At 43.4% G+C, this 20,889-nt stretch overlaps 1 protein-coding gene across 3 annotated transcripts; it reads right to left on the bottom strand.

The window, feature by feature from the left end:
• Positions 1-576: 576 nt before the first annotated feature.
• LOC118938328 (lysosomal alpha-glucosidase-like) lies at positions 577-14,672 on the bottom strand. 3 transcript variants are annotated; one of them, XM_036941533.1, is made up of 20 exons: positions 14,537-14,666; positions 13,563-14,259; positions 13,165-13,316; positions 12,587-12,752; positions 12,382-12,478; positions 12,047-12,166; positions 7,088-7,206; positions 6,677-6,808; positions 6,315-6,425; positions 5,860-5,973; positions 5,620-5,704; positions 5,398-5,515; positions 5,106-5,239; positions 4,510-4,667; positions 3,859-4,007; positions 3,572-3,713; positions 2,667-2,765; positions 2,145-2,309; positions 1,517-1,669; positions 577-1,365 (listed from the first exon to the last, which is right to left on the bottom strand). In XM_036941533.1, the coding sequence occupies exons 2-20, from the start codon at positions 14,172-14,174 to the stop codon at positions 1,300-1,302; spliced, it is 2,892 nt and encodes a 963-aa protein (XP_036797428.1). In that variant the 5' UTR covers positions 14,175-14,259; positions 14,537-14,666; the 3' UTR covers positions 577-1,299. The 3 variants fall into 3 exon arrangements, 2 of the variants coding, with proteins under 2 accessions (XP_036797428.1, XP_036797429.1); XR_005035603.1 differs by having other exon boundaries at positions 3,588-3,713; positions 13,563-14,672; XM_036941534.1 differs by having other exon boundaries at positions 4,516-4,667; positions 13,563-14,656.
• Between the last annotated feature and the right edge of the window lie 6,217 nt (positions 14,673-20,889).

Raw genomic sequence — 20,889 nt, 5'->3', positions numbered from 1 at the left:
GGCAGGTAAACCACTAGCAGCAAGGACAATGAGCAATCATTTAAACAATAAACAGCACTTTTCAAAATTACTATTTCAAAACAAGGTATTTCGAGGGCAATGTTTTAAACAATAACAACAAATATTTTAAAACATAAGCTAACATAACCATATTACAGGTATGATATTTACAATTCAGAATAGTTTACAATATGTAAATGTATTGAGCTTAACTGCACTGAGTTATAAGGAAGATGTTCCAGATGGGAAGACTATTTTTATTTAACTAGGCAAGTAAATTAGAATTTGTTCTTAACTGACAATGACGGCCTACCCCGGGCAAACCCGGACGACGCTGGGCCAATTGTGCGCTGCCCTATGGGACTCCCAATCATGGCCGGAAGTGATACAGCCTGGAATCGAACCATGGTCCGTAGTGATGCCTCTAGCACTGAGAAGCAGTGCCTTAGACCACCCTCGGGACTATGAAGTAGATTAAGAAAGAGATAATTGACTGCACATTCAAACACTGAGTGGTGACAGCTCACTAATAGGAGAACACGAGAAACAATGCTTAGCTTAGGAGAAACAAACCCAGAGCTATCAATTGCCTTTAATGGTAACAATGTGGCAATATCACTGGAAGTAATTTGATGAGACTTAACACAGAGCCTACCATCATACTAGAAGAGTACAGAATGGGCATATTCTGGTCAATTTTAATGTTCAATTAATAAAAATAATTGTGTAGAGCCACTGCTGTCCTCCTCAGCACAATATTTATCAATTAATCAAATGCTATTTATAGAGAACATTTCTTACAGGTGATGCATTTCAAAAGTGCTTAACAAATAAAATAAAAGGTTAGAAATATATTTTAAAAATATTTATATATTCTTATAGACAAATTAAAATAGTAAAACAACAATACATTTTGGCCTAGTGTTCTAGAATGACCACAATTCTCAAATTCACACCACTGTCTCAGAATCTCACCTGAGACAATGTCATGTAATCACTCATCTGCAACAACAAGGAAATGGAGAGATATCTGATGGAGCTTTAACCCACACAGTTCACATCATTTTATTGAAAATACAGTTGAATATAAAAACATGATTTCCAAAAATTCTTCAGTGTAGTCTGTCCATTCAGAAACCCAGGAGTCTATTAGAGCAATGTCTTATCCAGGGTAGCAGTGATTGAGGGGAAACTTTGAGTGGAGGTTTTTGTCAGAGATGTGCTAGTTCAGGAGTTCTAGAACCACCTGAGAAGCTGTCTACTGGGCCAGAGTCCACTGAGTCATACAGTTCATAAAGCTCACAAGGTCCACAGGACTTCAAACACCTCTGACATGGGCAGGGCCAGGCTGGTCAGTGTCAGAACCTACAGACAGACACAGAAAGAAAGGATTATAAACAATATCATATTATACTGTAGAATAGAATAGACAGGTAGGCAAGCAGAATTAGACTGTTCGTTCTATTATTTCTTAATTCTGAACTCTATAGAGGTAACTCAGACAGCTACAGCTCACCTTGGTGTCAGTCTGATAAGAGAAATCCCACACTTTCTTTCCATTGGCCCATACATAGCGGGGTGGGGAAGGCACCCCGAACACTCGCAGCCCTCCCAGCACCAGCCCGTCCAGCGCCCCGTTCTGACGCAGGGGGTCACTCATCACCTGGGACTGGATCAAATGAAAACCTTATTTATCCCCACTGGCAAACACACACATGTATAGTACCAGTATACATTAGACATTAACAGTTAGGTCTACTGTTCACAGGATGGCAGGGAAAGAGTATGTCTTCTATCTTGATTGGATTGGACCTGGATCTCAATCTTGAGAGCATTGCTAGAAACATACTGTACTGCAGAAACATCCAAATCACCCTAGATAATTCTCTGATCTCCATCCTCTTTAAAGTCCAATTAGGGCCCTACGTTTTTCCTACCCAGATGTCATGAAATACCTTGAAGTAGGACAGACAAAAGGTTTGATGGTCCGCACTCAAAAAGATGTCACATAAAGCTTACTTCCTTTTCTTCACTGCATCAGGGACAGCCTTGAAGTGGGCTATAACTTGGGCCCAGAGTTTTCCTTGGTCAGGTCATGTGATCAGGAAAAACTCAGGACCCTATGTGACCTCTACATCTCCTACCTGTCCAGCGATGAAGATAACATAGGAGTAGTCTCCTCTCTGGAAGGTGTCCAGACTGTCCCCGTCGTCCCAGAACAGGTCACCCCAGGCCCAGCCCCCAGCAGACAGCGCCACCGTCAGGAGGAAAGGGTTACTGCGAGAAGCTGAGGTAGTCAGGCCTGGCTCCTGTATCTCAGTTAGAGGGGGTATGAGGGGATTTTTCATTTAAAGATATAATATAATTACTGATTAAGACAGGCAACAGGTTTTACACAAACTCATACAAGCTTCAAAACAACATTGTCAGATTAGTACGCAGAGAGTATTTCATTTGAGGTTTTATCACATAGTTTCACAAAGGAATTTTGGGTCTCTTGTTCTATGACAAATAACTTTAATTGATTTCATGATATAAGAGTTTGGCAGCTCATTCATCTCCTCCATCATCAGTATGTAACACCCACAATATGGGCCTAAGATGAAGCTTTGTCGCACAATGAAACAACAGACAACCAAATTCTATTGTGTACAGAGGACACACACCTGCTGTGGGATGATGTGTCCCTCTCTCACATGGACATTGATGGTGTCCAGAGGCGCTGGGAGGAGCAGGTACTGACCCTTACTGTAGAACGGCTGGCCCTAATGAGGAAGGGATGAAAGAGGTGACCACTGAAATATGGTTCTAGTATACACAGTACAACCGTATTACACATCTTTGCCTGGTCCTAAAGTAAGCCTTCAAGACCCTAAGAAAGGCTCACACAGATGGATTTTTATCAATCTGTGTGACGACAGAAAATATGGTCTCGGTCTCCTAGGAATCCCTTTAATCAGTTGCAAACTAATTGCAGTGACATTATGAAAGGCCTACAGAAATACACTGAGTGTACAAAACATTAGGATCACCTGCTCTTTCCATGCCATGGACTGATCCAGGTGAAAGCTATGATCTCTTGTTGTCACTTGTTAAATCCACTTCAATCAGTGTAGATGAAGGGGAGGAGAATTGAAATAAGGATTTTTAAACCTTGAGACAATTGAGACATGGATTGTTTATGTGTGCCATTCAAAGGGTGAATGGGCAAGACAAAATATTTAAGTGCCTATGAACGGGGTATGGTAGTAGGTGCCAGGCGCACCAGTTTGTGTCAAGAACTGCAACGCTGCTGGGTTTTCAATAGTTTCCCGTATGTATCAAGAATGGTCCACTACCAAAAGGACATCCAGACAACTAGACACAACTGTGGGAAGCACTGGAGTCAACATGGGCCAGCATCCTTGTGGAAGGCTTTCGGCACCTTGTAGAGTTCGTGCCCCGACAAATTGAGCCTGTTCTGAGGGCAAGGGGGGGGGGGGGGGGGGGGGGTCCAACTCAATATTAGGAAGGTGTTCATAATGTTTTGTACGCTCAGTGTATAACTGTATTGAATCTCAGAGCTGTTTACATTGTGCAGACTGTACCAAGTCCCCGGGGGGAGGTAGGCAGCCAGCTCCACTGCCCCCTGCTCTAACACTGGGCTGACAAGCAGAGAACTCCCCCACAGGAACTGTCTGTCTATGGTCTGGCAGTTAGGGTCCGAGGGGAACCTGGGAGAGATGGACAGAGAGGGAGGGCCAGAGAACAGTATCAACACAGTAAATAAGATGTGTTACAATAGTATCCAAATGTTGAAGAGAGAGAGAAGGGAAGATTGGACAATGGCAACTGAAGAAGAGGAGTAGAGGGACGTACTGGAGGAAGAGAGGCGTGGCCACAGTGTCTGCGGAGGTGTGTGCGTGGTAGAAGAGTGTGTAGAGGAACGGCAGGAGAGAGTAACGTAACATCACCGCGCTACGCATGGCTGTCTGGGCCTCCTGACCAAACACATAGGGCTCCTGGGGCTACACACAGAGCTAGAGTTACCTCAATTCATAATACATGGGACTGATGGACTGTTACATAGACACAGTGAAAAGACACTAGCAGGTCAGCCACCATGGTAAATAGGAAAACATTGTAACTTGGTTACATAGAGACAGTGAAAAGACACTAGCAGGTCAGCCACCATGGTAAATAGGAAAACATTGTAACTTGGTTACATAGAGACAGTGAAAAGACACTAGCAGGTCAGCCACCATGGTAAATAGGAAAACATTGTAACTGGGTTACATAGAGACAGTGAAAAGACACTAGCAGGTCAGCCACCATGGTAAATAGGAAAACATTGTAACTTGGTTACATGGAGACAGTGAAAAGACACTAGCAGGTCAGCCACCATGGTAAATAGGAAAACATTGTAACTTGGTTACATAGAGACAGTGAAAAGATATTAGCAGGTCAGGAAAAGATTGCGGTAAATTCCTATCCAACCGAGTTAACTGTAAAGACCATAAAACCACCCACACCCACAGCGTTGGGCTTGTCGTTGTGGTTCCTCATGAAGGGGTAGAAGGCTCCAAGCTGGGTCCAGCGTACACACAGCTCCTCTGTGGTGTCCCCCCTGAACCCACACACATCCGCCCCCACCAGGGGCACCCCGAACAGGCCAAACAGCAGCACCGCTGGGGGGGTGGAGGGACAGATGGATATTAAACATATTAATTCCCTTTATTCATTATTACTGTATTCATTATTTAACTTTGATGTCAGGCAGTCAGAGGCATCTCTCTGTACTTGCTAGCTACATAGTATCAAATAAATAGTAGGTGGTTCCATTACAAGTCTGGGCATTTTTCTATTCAAACCCCTCATTCAAATCCATGGATAACTCCCACTGAAAAGGCTCCAACTCTGTCTAGGCACTCTTTCAACTAAAGACAATAGAGACAAACTGCTGAGTAAGAGCACACTGCAACATGTACTGTCTGGATGGTGCATCGGTACCATTAGTACTCTGATGGCTAAAACACACAGGGCTTGTGAATGGCTTTGGGAATCTTGTTGAGAATAGGAATGGCTTGGAACGGAAATGGGAATGTTGGGGATGTCTTTCCCCTCACCAGGGATGGAGTATCTGAGCTGCTCCCAGTCGCTCCTCACGTCTCCCGTCCAGACTCCGGAGAAACGGCCAATGCCAGGGAAGGAGGAGCGGGACAGCACGAAGGGTCGCGACCCCCGGACCTTCACCAGGGCACTGAGAGGGTCAAAGGCTATAACTGATCTTCCAACTACAGTTACAAATATGTAATGTAGACAAGATAAATAAAATCAGCTTCATTCAAACAAGCAGAAGTAAAAGTGCCAACAGTCTCAGGATAAGTACGCACTGATCCCTGTGGTGCTGTGTCTGACCTGTGGGTGGCGCTAGCCTCCGTCAGCCCATAGAGGTTATGCAGGTTGTAGTGAGTGGACAGGTTCTGCTGAGCTGACATGCAGAGTGTACCAGTGTTCAGCTGTCCTCCAATCACCGCTGTATGACCGTATGGAGACAGAATGGAAATGAATGAATGAATTCACTAAATTCCTCTATTGATATTAAATAGACAGGAAACTACTCAGCTGCAGCACACTCACGTGGCACGTAGGGGGGGCTATCCAAATCACTGTCAGGACACCCCTCCACAGAGCCCTGCACAAAACTGGCTGGTTCATTCATATCCTGAGAACAGAGGGACAAGAGAAAGAGTATGCTGGATGCTGAGTAGCATTGAAACAGCCTGGATGATGCAAGCTTGTTAGTGCAAGTATAGAATACAATACAATAGGGGATGATTTCAGCCCTCTACAAGACATTTCTATCTGAGACACACTCACAATCCACAGGCCATCTAGCGGGACTCTGGAGTGGAACTCCCGAATGCAGTCCTCCCACCAGCTCTGTGTCTCTGGGTTGGTGAAGTCAGGGAACGCTGTCGGACCAGGCCACACCTGGACACAGAGGAAGACGAGTGAGGAACCGAACATGCATACCTTTCCACACAACACACACACCTGCACGCACGCACGCACGCACGCACGCACACACACACACACACACACACACACACACACACACACACACACACACACACACACACACACACAGCTTCAAGAGGGGGTTTTGTTTAGTGTAACCTTGCTTTTCAGAGGACACATTACTTGAATACACAATGGACATACACAATGTTATCAAGCAGATAAAAAATATGTTCTTTCCAAACTATTCACAGTATATGTAGCCCAGTTTACAGTGGGTCTCCAGATAGAGAAGTGAGAGTTTTAGGTCTGACCTTCCCTATGAGTGTCTGTCCTGTAGAGTTCCTGATGAAGACCCCTCTCCGCTGACCCTCATCAAAGGGTGGGTAAGTACCAGGGGGGCTGGTGCTGCTGATCCCAGGGTCCTGGGAAAGAGAACAAACATGAAAGATACCTCTAAAATAAATGACAGTAATGCTTTTGCTGCCATCTTGTGGATTGAGAAGGAAAGTTTCCTTGACTTGTACCTTCCAATACTGCACTTTTAACAATTTAATCACAACGCAGACTGTAATTTAGAATCAAAAATTACATTGAACCACTATTTCAAGCTAATATGAGTTATTAGTGTGCCTATGTGTCCCACATGTTGTGAGGGTTGAGGCCTCTCTCTTACCAGGATGAGAATGTACTTAATGCCCTTCTGATGGAACTCCTTCACCATGTCTGGCAGGTCCACAAAGTGCTGGGGGTCAAAGGTGAACACCCGACGCTTGTCTGCATAATCCAGGTCATTCCACTGCACGTCCTGACCAAAAACAAAAGCAGTTGAACTAAAGAATGCAGTGAGTGTTTTCCATGAGTTGTGAACCCTCAGTGGCATGATAATACTGTACTTGAGAGCGCAAACATACAATTAGCATTAGCATGGAGAAAACCCATTGTAGCATGATAATACTATAATGAGTTTTCTCCATGCTAATCTGCTAATCCAATGTTGATGCTCATTCAATGTTAGCATTACCCAATAGTTGTCAACCCAAGTGATAATGTAGTACAATATAAGTGTTTTCTCCAGCATCTTTACCAGGGGGAAGTTGGCGTTGTGCATGCGTCGCACCACCTCTCGGGTTGCGTTAGTGGACCGGTAACCCCAGCGACACAGGTGGAACCCCAGTGACCAATAAGGAGGCATCATAGGGTACCCTGGGGGAGGAGGACGGGATAAACATTAGCTATGACGGAAGATTCACAAAAGGTGAGAGCAAACCAACCTGCTCAAATTGGACTTACGTAGCAAAATTTGAATTTTTTAAATGTATTTTTACATTGGATAAAAGTAGAGACTCACAGCTATGGTATATCATACACTGCATGTTTGAGGAACAATGGGAAAGAAATTCTGCTTTGAAAGTTGATAAACTTGTGAACTCACTTTTGAGAAAATGGCCTTTGAATGTTTTGGTACCTACTGGAGCTATGATACCTATGTTTTGGTACCTACTCATTGGACACTGTGCTATCTAACCTCCAAACAAGCTTCAATGCCATACAACACTCCTTCCGTGGCCTCCGACTGCTCTTAAACGCTAGTAAAACCAAATGCATGCTTTTCAACCGATCGCTGCCTGCACCCGCATGCCCGCCTAGCATCACCACCCTGGATGGTTCCGACCTAGAATATGTGGACATCTATAAGTACCTAGGTGTCTGGCTAGACTGCAAACTCTCCTTCCAGACTCATATCAAACATCTCCAATCGAAAATCAAATCAAGAGTCGGCTTTCTATTCCGCAACAAAGCCTCCTTCACTCACGCCGCCAAGCTTACCCTAGTAAAACTGACTATCCTACCGATCCTCGACTTCGGCGATGTCATCTACAAAATGGCTTCCAACACTCTACTCAGCAAACTGGATGCAGTCTATCACAGTGCCATCCGTTTTGTCACTAAAGCACCTTATACCACCCACCACTGCGACTTGTATGCGCTAGTCGGCTGGCCCTCGCTACATTTTCGTCGCCAGACCCACTGGCTCCAGGTCATCTACAAGTCCATGCTAGGTAAAGCTCCGCCTTATCTCAGCTCACTGGTCACGATGGCAACACCCATCCGTAGCACGCGCTCCAGCAGGTGTATCTCACTGATCATCCCTAAAGCCAACACCTCATTTGGCCGCCTTTCGTTCCAGTACTCTGCTGCCTGTGACTGGAACGAATTGCAAAAATCGCTGAAGTTGGAGACTTTTATCTCCCTCACCAACTTCAAACATCAGCTATCTGAGCAGCTAACCGATCGCTGCAGCTGTACATAGTCTATTGGTAAATAGCCCACCCATTTTCACCTACCTCATCCCCATACTGTTTTTATTTATTTATTTTTCTGCTCTTTTGCACACCAATATCTCTACCTGTACATGACCATCTGATCATTTATCACTCCAGTGTTAATCTGCAAAATTGTAATTATTCGCCTACCTCATGCCTTTTGCACACATTGTATATAGACTCCCCCTTTGTTTTCTACTGTGTTATTGACTTGTTAATTGTTTACTCCATGTGTAACTCTGTGTTGTCTGCTCATACTGCTATGCTTTATCTTGGCCAGGTCGCAGTTGCAAATGAGAACTTGTTCTCAACTAGCCTACCTGGTTAAATAAAGGTGAAATAAAAATAAAAATAAAAAAAATACTGGAGCTATGATACCTGTTTTGGTACCTACTGGAGCTATGATACCTATGATTTGGTACCTACTGGAGCTATGATACCTATGATTTGGTACCTACTGGAGCTATGATACCTATGATTTGGTACCTACTGGAGCTATGATACCTATGATTTGGTACCTACTGGAGCTATGATACCTATGATTTGGTTCCTACTGGAGAGCTCTTTGTCTACACCCATTCAGCATTGTTCACACCCTCTTAAGCCTTAGCCCCACCCATCTGTTTAAGGAAAGATTCAGATTTAAAGTGGTAAAAGTAGTAGTAGTCTACAATAATGAAAAGTTCCAGGTAAACAGAAAGTGTCCAGATAAAATAATTTTAAAATATTGATTGACTCCTACCCAGACACACTTAATTGATGGGTCATGTGAAATAAATGCTATAACCCTAGCCACATCTTGCCAAGTGGATGGGTCTCTACAGAAGGTGTAAACGGCACAGCCAAATGGTTACCTGCATAGTAGCAATATCAGAAAGTGTCAAAATAAATATAATATACAGTATGTACAAGAACAATATCAATAACAATATCAGTGATAGATGAACAGCAGGATAAATAAATTATAATAGTAGCAGGAGAGAGTCATTTGAATAGAGGCACTGCAGATAGTGCTGATGGTCTGTCTGAACCACACATGAACAAGGGAATCTATATTTATTTGGAGAGCCTGTTTCTGTCCTGCCCTTGACTTTGGTGCAGGGCATGTGATGTCCATAGCCTCTTCGTCAACAAAAATCCCTGATCTTCTCAAAAACATATGTTTGTGTAGCTGTGTCCAGGTGGTGCTTGTGCAGGCAGACCATCCATGGGCGGAAGGATGTCAGCATTGCGCAGCAGCAGAGTCTGAATGCTCCTTGGCGACAACAACACCAGACTCTAGAGCATTGAAGCTGTAAAACAGGAAATAACCCAAAAAATATAGAAGACATCAATTCACCTCCCAAGTTTAGATAATAAGAATAACCTCATACAATGCAATGAAAATGATATTCACCTGAAGTGCTGGTACCGCTTGAACTGTGGCAGCGACCTGAAGTACGGAGTCAGGTGTTGTTACCAGCCATAGCTTTCCACCAGCACCGTACCATCCTCCAGTCCAACCAGCTGTGGGATGTTGACTCCTGTCACAGTGCTGTCCTTCACAACACCAGCAATCTCAGACAAAGTGTTCACTCTGGTCTTTCTGAAGCGCTGTTTGATGAGGCTGAAGCACCAGTCGCGGGCAAACTTGGTGTGGCCTGTGATCAGGAAGTGAAGGCCCAGACTGTGGTGGAGCTTGTGTATGGTCCACCAGGCACAATACCAGAACACAAACTTGTTCTTGTTTCGGCCACTGCAGTTTTCAAAATTCAGGTCCACACTCCGTAGTTGGTGAAGAAATGGTGCATGTAGTTGAAGAAATGGTGCATGTAGTTGATGACCGCGCTGCTGCCTTTGCTGGATGACATGCTTTCATCAATCAAGTAGTTGACTTGTTGTGGTATTACTTCACAGCAGACACCAAACAAGCCACACCATATTATGGTGGATAAGACCTATATGGTGGATGGTGCCTAATGGTGGATAATACCTATATGGTGGATGGTGCCTATATGGAGGATAATACCTATATGGTGATGGTGCCTATATGGTGGATAATACCTATATGGTGGATGGTGCCTATATGGTGGATAATACATATATGGTGGATGGTGCCTATATGGTGGATAATACATATATGGTGGATGGTGCCTATATGGTGGATGGTGCCTATATGGTGGATGGTGCCTATATGGTGGATAATACCTATATGGTGATGGTGCCTATATGGTGGATAATACATATATGGTGGATGGTGCCTATATGGTGGATAATACATATATGGTGGATGGTGCCTATATGGTGGATAATACATATATGGTGGATGGTGCCTATATGGTGGATAATACCTATATGGTGCCTATATGGTGGATAATACCTATATGGTGGATAATACCTATATGGTGGATGGTGCCTATATGGTGGATGGTGCCTATATGGTGGATGGTGCCTATATGGTGGATGGTGCATATATGGTGGATGGTGCCTATATGGTGGATGGTGCCTATATGGTGGATGGTGCCTATATGGTGGATAATACCTATATGGTGGATGGTGCCTATATGGTGGATAATACCTATATGGTGGATAATACCTATATGGTGGATGGTGCCTATATGGTGGATGGTGCCTATATGGTGGATAATACCTATATGGTGGATAATACCTTTATGGTGATGGTGCCTATATGGTGGATAATACATATATGGTGGATGGTGCCTATATGGTGGATAATACCTATATGGTGGATAATACATATATGGTGGATGGTGCCTATATGGTGGATAATACCTATATGGTGGATGGTGCCTATATGGTGGATAATACCTATATGGTGGATGGTGCCTATATGGTGGATAATACCTATATGGTGGATGGTGCCTATATGGTGGATGGTGCCTATATGGTGGATGGTGCCTATATGGTGGATAATACCTATATGGTGGATGGTGCCTAATGGTGGATAATACCTATATGGTGGATGGTGCCTATATGGTGGATAATACCTATATGGTGGATGGTGCCTATATGGTTGATAATACCTATATGGTGGATGGTGCCTATATGGTGGATAATACCTATATGGTGGATGGTGCCTATATGGTGGATGGTGCCTATATGGTGGATAATACCTATATGGTGGATGGTGCCTATATGGTGGATAATACCTATATGGTGGATAATACCTATATGGTGGATAATACCTATATGGTGGATAATACCTATATGGTGGATGGTGCCTATATAGTGGATAATACCTATATGGTGGATAATACCTATATGGTGGATGGTGCCTATATGGTGGATAATACCTATATGGTGGATGGTGCCTATATGGTGGATAATACCTATATGGTGGATGGTGCCTATATGGTGGATAATACCTATATGGTGGATAATACCTATATGGTGGATGGTGCCTATATGGTGGATAATACCTATATGGTGGATAATACCTATATGGTGGATGGTGCCTAATGGTGGAAAATGTATTTGCTTTCACCAGTCTAGTTCTTTCACATAAGTGAAAGGAGATGAATGAAAGGAGATGAGGCAGCAAGTTCAGACTACTAGGACATTGGGACACAGACAGCCACTATCTTTCCCTTAGCCATTACCCAAAAGGAATTAGTTGTGACCCAGCAGTGCCCGACCCACCATAGCAACATTGGGATATGAGACAAGAAAATGATATTCAGTAACAGGAAGTTACAGCTAAAGGTCATATATAGCCATACCTATAACCTGGAGGTACTGTCTGACAACACTCTGAGGGTCAGGGCCCAGGAAGATGTACAGGTCCAGGATTCCTCCCACAGCCACCCAGGTCAGAGCAGGGCTAGGCTGCAGCACCACCTCTACAGAGAGAAGGAGGTCAAACTCAGCTCCATCATGTAAATCTGTATCTTGATACAGTTGAAGTACTGTGCCATGTGAACACAACAAAATTCTGTCCAGAGCTGCTAAGTAGCATGATACATTACAAACTCTACTAGCTCAAACCAAAGCTATCCTATTAGAACAAAACATTTCTGCTTAAGGATATGGTACATGGAGTAACATGCTTTCTTACCCATGGCATTACTGTTGAGCAGGAAGACCCCGTGAGCCTGTCCATCCCCCTCCTGCACCATGTAGAACGGATGAGAGCCATAAAGGTTGGCATCGCCCTGCATGGAGGAGAAAGAAGACACATGACTTCCCACTCCTGACCATGATTTAAAAAGGAAACAAATGTATGATAATGATGACGATAATGATAATGACGTCAGACTCACGTGGGGCGCCATGTCCCTGTTCCAAAGGGTAAGGGAGGTCCAATTGAGGTCCAGGCTGAGGGGGGTGTAGTGTTCCCCCAGCCCAGACACCAGTGAGGAGGCCAGGGAGGTGGACAGCTGCAGGTACTGGTCAGCATACAGCAGCGGGGCCACTGTGGTGTTCACACTGACAGACAGAAGACAGAGGTGTCATGATTATGACAGTTGTAAGTCAGGACAGAGAGCATCTTAAGTCATGCTTATGGCAACTATAAGTAGGGACAGGGGCACCTTATGTCATGCTTATGACTGCGACAAGTAGAAACACAGCGATATAAATCAAATGAAATTGTATCGGTCACATACACATATTTAGCAGGAGTTATTGCAGGTGTAGCAAAATGCTTGTGTTTCTAGCTCCAACAGTGCAGTAGTATCTGCAAGCCAATTTACCCTTTGGGATCTATAAATCCTAACTGATCTTATGTGTTAGTCCTATGACATGGTTACAACAGTTTTATGTCAGGTTTATAAGATCTGATCAATGAACCAGTGCCAGACATATTAGACATAAAGAACAACTGACGATGAATACTCACAGGACACGGCCGTTGGATTTTCGGCGCACTATGATCCCAAAAGGGTCGGGTTGAAACTCAGTAACATATTGGTGGTCCTGGGTGTCAGTGTTACCCCTGGACTGGGCAGTGGATAAAGGAACTTCATATCGCCGGGACAACGGATCCTTCAACTGTCAGGAGAAGAAACGTGTTATGACTCTTACACAATAATGTGGTCTGAGAAGAATGATTCTCAGTGATGAGCGATTGGTTATAATAAAAGTCATGAAAAAGTAAAGAGAAAACATTTAGCAAATACTGTACGCCCTTTTCAGAGGCAGCACTTTTAAAAGAAATGTTATAGAGAAAGACAATGGCAACCAAACCCTGTATCTCTGCAGTAAATATACGAGTGGTTTTCAGCCACAGAGACTCACCGTGAGGTGCAGTCGGCCTTCTGTCTCATCCAGGATCTCCAACCGGAGCGTAGAGATATCCCGGGGCAGGTAGGAGGGAGTGGGCCTCGTAAGGGTGGCAGCCTGGCCCCTGGAAGTGGGAGTGAGGGGCCCCATCCTGTAGCCGCTGTATGACGGGGGGTAGAAGCACCAGGGGGGTCCTCCAGAGAGGCCTTGAGGTAGGGGGGCATAGCAGCACCCTCTCCCCTGACACTCTGTCTGGCTCAGAACTCGGTCGCGGGCGCAGTCAAAGCGGCTCTCCAGGGCCCCCCTCCTACACTCTGCCTCTCTGGGACCACTGGAGATGGCTGGATGGGGGCCTTCCCACAGCAATCTGTGGCTGGGGGCTGGATGGGTGCTACCCCTCTGGAGGTTCACTATCTCCCTCTCACCGGCCTGTTTTGTTGCTGGATCTTCCTCTAAACCAGGTCTTACTGATAGGTGTATTGGTGTCTCATCTGGTTGTTGTTTGCTAGTTAACTTTATCAGTGACAACTTTTGGTCAGACAGGTAGCTAAGGTGTAAACAAGTTATCAAGGCCAGGGTGAGCAGGGCTGAGAGAGACAGGGCAGACAGACAACTAGACAAACCCATGGCCTGTGTCGAGTTGGGACATCTGGGAGGTGTTAGGGAAAAACTGTCTCCAAATGCTGACGAGCCCGTGTGTCAGTGTAGAAGTCTGAAAAATGATATGAAACGGTCGCCTAGGATAATTGGCAACTATGGACTTACTACAACAAATTGTGGACCTACCACTTACTATCGATGTTATTTGTCAGCTGACAGACGTAACGTTACACAGTCTACACACATTAACAAGGAAGTGTGCAAGCTAGCTAGAACAAACTGTAGCTAGAATTGTATGCCTAGTGCATACATAGCTAAACGTTAGCAAGGGATATTAGAAAGCGGGTGAAAATTAGGAGATGAAAAGTATGCATTTCCCCAAGACTTACTCTAGGGCAGGCCACACAAAATGCATTGAATGTCGCTTGTCCTCGCACATGGAAAGTTGTTGTTGAACTGGACTGAGACATTTCGACGGCATGCCGCTAGGGACAAACTGGGCGCTGCCTATTGGGCTACCACACAGTGGAAGTAACCTATACTTATATTATTTGAGTGCATCTATCTAAAACGTCTTGTGTTGTTTAAAACTACCAATACAAACATTATCCATTATGCTCATGTGTTAATTGTAATGAATGTGAAGTGAACCCATTTCCAATTACTGGGACTTAGAGAATATTTAGGATATTGAGGCACCATGTGAACCACTAGTTTTGAGTGATTAGATTTCGCAAAGCTTCAAAATGAATTAGTAGCTACAGTACAGACATCATGTTATCACATTCGGAAAGTATTCAGACCCCTTGACTTTTCCACATTTTGTTATGTTACAGCCTTATTCTATAGTTGATTAAATCGTTTTTCCCCCTCATCAATATACACATAATACCCCATAGTGACAAAGCAAAAACAGGTTTGGTTTTTTTTTGCAAAATGTTTACAAATAAAAACTAAATATCACATTTACATAAGTATTCAGACCCTTTACTCAGTACTTTGTTTGAAGCCCCTTTGGCAGCGATTACAGCCTCAAGTCTTCTTGGGTATGATGCTGCAAGCTTGTATTTGGGGAGTTTCTCCCATTCTCTGCAGATCCTCAAAACAAAAGACAGAATATTTGGTCTGGTGGCTTGGTTGTCATCACTTCAAAGGTTGGTGTAAAGTACTTTTTGATCTTAGGCTGTGGGTGTGTCATAGACCATCCACGCCTCTCTCAACTTGGAGTAGCATTTCTGGAAAGTCAGCTCCTCAGCACAGGTGTGCATGGCCAGGTATGTGTTCAGCAGCAGGTGGGGGAAGCAGGAGGTGAAGTAGGACATAAAGCCTTTTGGGAACGTCTGATGGAGATCAGGAATTTCATCGTAATGGTTACTCTATGGGAAACAGCATACAGTTTATCAAATGTCACTTGCACACATTTAGTGAGGCTATCAATACTGAACAAAAATACAAACACAACATGTAAAGTGTTGGTCCCATGTTTCATGAGCTGAAATAAAAGACCCCTGAAATCATCCATACAAAAAAAAAAAAAGCTTATTTCTCTCAAATCTTGTGCAGAAATCTGTTTACATCCCTGTTAGTGAGCATTTCTCCTTGCCAAGATAATCCATCCACCTAACTGATGTGGTATATCAAGAAGCTGATGAAACAGCATGATCATTACACAGGTGCACTTTGTGCTGGGGACAATAAAAGGCCACACTAAAATGTGCAGTTTTGTCACACAACACAGTGCCACAGATGTCTCAAGTTTTGAGGAAGCGTGGTATTGACATGCTGACTGCTGGAATGTCCACCAGAGCTGTCGCCAGATAATTTAATGTTCATTTCTCTGCCATAAACTGTCTCAAAAGTCATTTTAGGGAATTTGACAGTATGTCCAACCGGCCTCCCAACTGCAGTCCACATGTAACCTCGCCAGCCCAGGACCTCCACATCCGGCTTTTTCACCTGTGGGATTGTCTGAGATCAGCCACCCAGACAGCTAATGAAACTAAGGAGTATTTCTGTCTGTAATAACATCCTCTTGTGGGGAAAAACTAATTCTCTCTCATTGGCTGAGCCTGGCTCCCCAGTGGTTGGGCCTTTCTCCCAAGTGGGTGGGCCTATTTACTCCCAGGCCCACCCGTGGCTGCGCCCCTGCCCAGTCATGTGAAATCCACAGATTAGGGCCAAATTCATTTATTTAAATTGACTGATTTGCTTATATGAATTGTAACTCAGTTAAATCATTGACATTTTTGCATGTTGTGTTTATATTTTTGTTCAGTATATTAAAAAGGAGGCTGAAGTCACAAATAAATATGTCTATATGTTATATATTTGATGAATTCTGATAACAATCTTAATTTTTTTCAATAATTAAATAAGTATTAATGTTACACAATTAACTACTAATACCAATATAGTATTTCATTCGAGTGGCAGCACCTTAGGGCAGCAGTATCTATGTACAACACTGGTCACTTTAATGCTTACATACTGTTTTACCGACTTCATATATATATATATACTGTATTCTAGTCAAGGCTCATCCTATATAACTACTGCTGTACACACCTTTTCTATTCATATACTGTCCATACTGTCTGTACACACCATTATATACACAGTGTACAAAACATTATGAACACCTTCCTAATATTGAGTTGCAGTGTGTCTTGTTTGCAATGAAACTGTCCCTGTTTGTAAATAATTAAATCTGGGACCTCATTAGGAATCTGAGCATGGTACTTTCAAAAGTTAGGCCTACCATTCCATCCCAGGCCTACAGACGCAGGAATAATATGCTTTAACTGCTGGCTGATCTTCTTCCTTAACCCAATGAGAGAAGGTCACAAGTGCTTCCCTAAAAGCTGTCTGGGTTTAGAAATGTTCTATTGTTCAGAAAGCGAATAGGTTAATCAATTGACAGTGACAGAACTAGATTACATCCCAAGTAAAGTACATTTTGTGTCTCCTCGGCTATAGAAGGTTGTAGCTCTGCCTCAATGTCAAAGAAACAAAACAATGATACAGTGCCTGTGAAAGTATTCACGCACTTGGTGATTTTACTATTTTGTTGCAGTACAACCTGTCATTTAAATGTATTTTTATTTGGATTTCATGCAATGGACATAAACAAAATAGTCAAAAAATTGAAAAGTGGTGCGTGCATATGTGTTCACCCCCTTTGCTATGAAGCCCCTAAATAAGATCTGGTGCAACCAGTTACCTTCATAATTAGCTAAATAGAGTTCACGTGCACTCTAAGTGTCACATGATCTGTCACATGATCTCAGTATTTATACACACACCTGTTCTGAAAGTTCCCAGAGTCTGCAACACCACTAAGCAAGTGACCAAGGAGCTCTCCAAACAGGTCAAGGACAAAGTTGTGGAGAAGTACAGATCAGGGTTGTGTTATATAAAAATATCAGAAACGTTGAACATCCCACGGAGCACCATTAAATACATTTTTTAAAAATGGAAAGAATATGGCACCACAACAAACCTGCAAAGAGAAGGCCACCCACCAAAACTCACAGACCAGGCAAGGAGGTCATTAATCAAAGAGGCAGCAAAGAGACCAAAGATAACCCTGAAGGAGCTGCAAAGCTCCACAGAGGAGATTGGAGTATCTGTCCGTAGGACCACTTTAAGCCGTACACTCCACAGAGCTGGGCTTTACGGAAGAGTGGACAGAAAAAAGCAAATTGAAACGTTTACATCGTAACACTAGATGTTTTAACATTAAAGTTAAGAAACTGCTTGTCTAAACCTTGATTCAGTGTAATTTTGATTATGCCTGCTCTGCTTGGTATAGTGGGCTATCAAAAAATCTGTTATCAGTTACGTATATGCTGAATGTCCCCCCTAGGATCCATATATGGGTACAGGAGTTCCGGGAGGTGGGCTTGTTGACTGTGTTGACTGTCAACAAGCCTGTGACTGTGTCTATAACCAACACAGTCACAATACCAGAGCTAGTGTCATGTCTTGTAAAATCTTCGAGGAGCAAGTTTTTCCATACAGGCATTTGGAAGCCAAGCCTTCTCTTGGAGATCAAGAAAATAAAAAGTAAAAATAGCTTTAAAAAGCAGGCAAAGGTTTCCATTTGGACAAGGTTGTCTAAGAAAGGGAAACCACACCACTGCCCCTTGTGCCCCCTACAGCTGGTCAGGTGTTTTTATTTGAAGGATCAGTATGATGTGCAATTAATAGATTATTAAAGTGACTATGCATAGATGACAACAGAGAGTAGCACTGGTGTAAAGAGGGGGGGGGGGGTGCAAATATTCTGGGTAGCCACTTGACTAGATGTTCAGGAGTCTTATGGCTTGGGCCTAGACTTGGCGCTCCGGTACCGCTTGCCGTGCGGTAGCAGAGAGAACAATCTATGACTAGGGTGGCTGGAGTCTTTGACAATTTGTAGGGCCTTCCTCTGACACCGCCTGGTATAGAGGTCAAATTTAATGATGGTGTTGGAGTCGTGCCTGGCCGTGCAGTCATGAGTGAACAGGGAGTACAGGAGGGGACTGAGCACGCACCCCTGAGAGGGCCCCTGTTCACTCATCAGTGTGTTGTTACCTACCCTTACCACCTTTTATTTGACCTTTATTTAACTAGGCAAGTCAGTTAAGAACAAATTCTTATTTTCAATGACGGCCTAGGAATAGTGGGTTAACTGCCTGTTCAGGGGCAGAACGACAGAACGGCACCTTGTCAGCTCGGGGATTTGAACTTGCAACCTTTCGGTTACTAGTCCAACACTCGGCTACCCTGCCGCCCCACCTAGGGGCGGCCCGTCAGGAAGTCCAGCATCCAGTTGCAGAGGGAGATGTTTACTCCCAGGGTCCTTAGCTTATTGATAAGCTTTGAGGGCACTTTGGTGTTGAACACTGAGCTGTAGTCAATGAATAGCATTCTCAAGTGAAATCGTCTGGGTCCACATTGTGCATTTTGTTATATATGTCTGTTGCCAAAAATAAATTAAATTCAATTCAATGAGCTGCCCTTTTACGATTGATTGTGTCGCTGCTTCAGGTTTCAGCACCACAATGTAAGTTACTAGAATCTGTCTTATTGTGATGTCAATAAGTCTGATAAATAGACCTACATCATGGGCAACAAACATACTGTTTTGAACAAAAATAAATTATAGTATTAGCAAGCTATCAAAGTTGACCTGGAGTCCTCCTTCTCATATTCACTTTCTCCTTCTCAAACTGAACAGAACATAGGCTAGGCCTAATCAACAAATATTCGGAAAAAGCTTTTGACAGGTTTTTGATCAGTAAGAGCAGAGCAGGCCAGGGCTCAGGGTTGGAATGTCCATTGCAGTGTGTAATACAGCCTAGTTGTATTTACACCATCTCAGCAGCTATCATAGAAATATAACTTTGCTCTGTGCTTCTCCAAGCATGCACTTTGTAGCCGATGGTCTCAATAAAATGTCCACAGCCTTCACTAAATAGCCTATAGGCACACTTGATATTGCACGCCCTGTGGAGAATCAGAGATGGGGGCGACATCGGGCACACAGCGATATAAATAGCCTGATAAAAAATTAATTCTAAAAAAATGAGAAATATTGACATTTCATCAATTACAAATGACAAGACTCTCCCCTGAACTAGAGTTATAAAATAATAAACCCTTCCCTGAGGGTTAAAAATTGAAAAAGCATGACCCTCCTCCAGTTTCCTCCAGGTAACCATTATGTAAATGTATATCCTTAAGCATTTCACTGCACCTGCAATAACATCTGCAAAATGTGTACGAGACCAGTAACATTTTATAATATACAATTACTAGAATAATATAACACATACAGTATATCAATAGATATGATGTAATTCATTACCAATGGACAGAACACTTACCTTGTTTCTTATGGCCCATAAAAGACTTACAACAGACTCCTCTTTATATGCTCCTTTGCGTTTTTCTAGATCTGCAGAGGGAGGAGCGACAGCCAGTAAGCAAACAATGATAACTACATCTACAGTATAGCAAGAATTGATCCAGAAGTATGTCGTCACGAGAGGCCATCATTTTGTGATTCCACCAAGAAAGGAGATGTTGCTGTAGCCTGGTCCAGATCTGTTTTAGCCAACACCTCTGACAATCATTGTCGTGCCAGTCATGGTGCTCTTGAGTTGGACCAGGCTAAAGTGGCTGTGATGTACAGTACTTCAATTATATTAAGGACTTACAGTCTGTTGGTGTTCAAATACTGGTCCTCAGACACCACCTTTCAGGAAGATCCTCAGTGATGTGTTCCATCCAGTTCCTCTTGACCACTGTTTCTGCCTCTGACTCCAGCTGATTGATGATGGCATCATACAACTCCTTCAGACTATGCAACAATCCAGTCACTCACATCCTACAGGGGAAAACATGGCTTAATTCCTCAAAGATCTCCTTTATTACCTTATTGCTGTATATAGCTAAGGGAGCCCACAATTTCAGATGGCCAGAAAATAACAAAATAAAAGATTTAGCAAGCATGATATGCATAATGCTCTAATTAATGACTCAAGGCCAAACAGACTCCAGAAAGAGATTCCAGTCATCGAGAAAGAGGGCTACAGGATTGCCTCTTGTAGTTCTATTTACTGTATCCCCATTGTAGTTATTTTTGGTAAGATTTATTCAGGGAATAAAATGACTTGATTTTCTATTGTAACTAAAGGTGACCAATTATACTTGATCGTGACCTGGAAGAACATCAGTTGTTTCTCCAGGCTCCAGA

This window comes from Oncorhynchus mykiss, chromosome 13 (assembly GCF_013265735.2).
Source record: "Oncorhynchus mykiss isolate Arlee chromosome 13, USDA_OmykA_1.1, whole genome shotgun sequence".
NCBI classification, from domain to species: domain Eukaryota; kingdom Metazoa; phylum Chordata; class Actinopteri; order Salmoniformes; family Salmonidae; genus Oncorhynchus; species Oncorhynchus mykiss.
This window is presented reverse-complemented; position numbering and strand designations above follow the sequence as displayed.

What these genes read in the sequence shown, in the direction of transcription:
- LOC118938328 (XM_036941533.1), bottom strand. Translation starts at nt 14,174, where the DNA reads ATGGGTTTGTCTAGTTGTCTGTCTGCCCTGTCTCTCTCAGCCCTGCTC. An exon ending in ACAGGGACATGGCGCCCCAC is followed by an intron (nt 12,479 to 12,586) that starts GTGAGTCTGACG and finishes TCCTCCATGCAG; the next exon opens with GGCGATGCCAACCTTTATGG. An exon ending in TAGCCCCCCCTACGTGCCAC is followed by an intron (nt 5,516 to 5,619) that starts GTGAGTGTGCTG and finishes ACGGTCATACAG; the next exon opens with CGGTGATTGGAGGACAGCTG.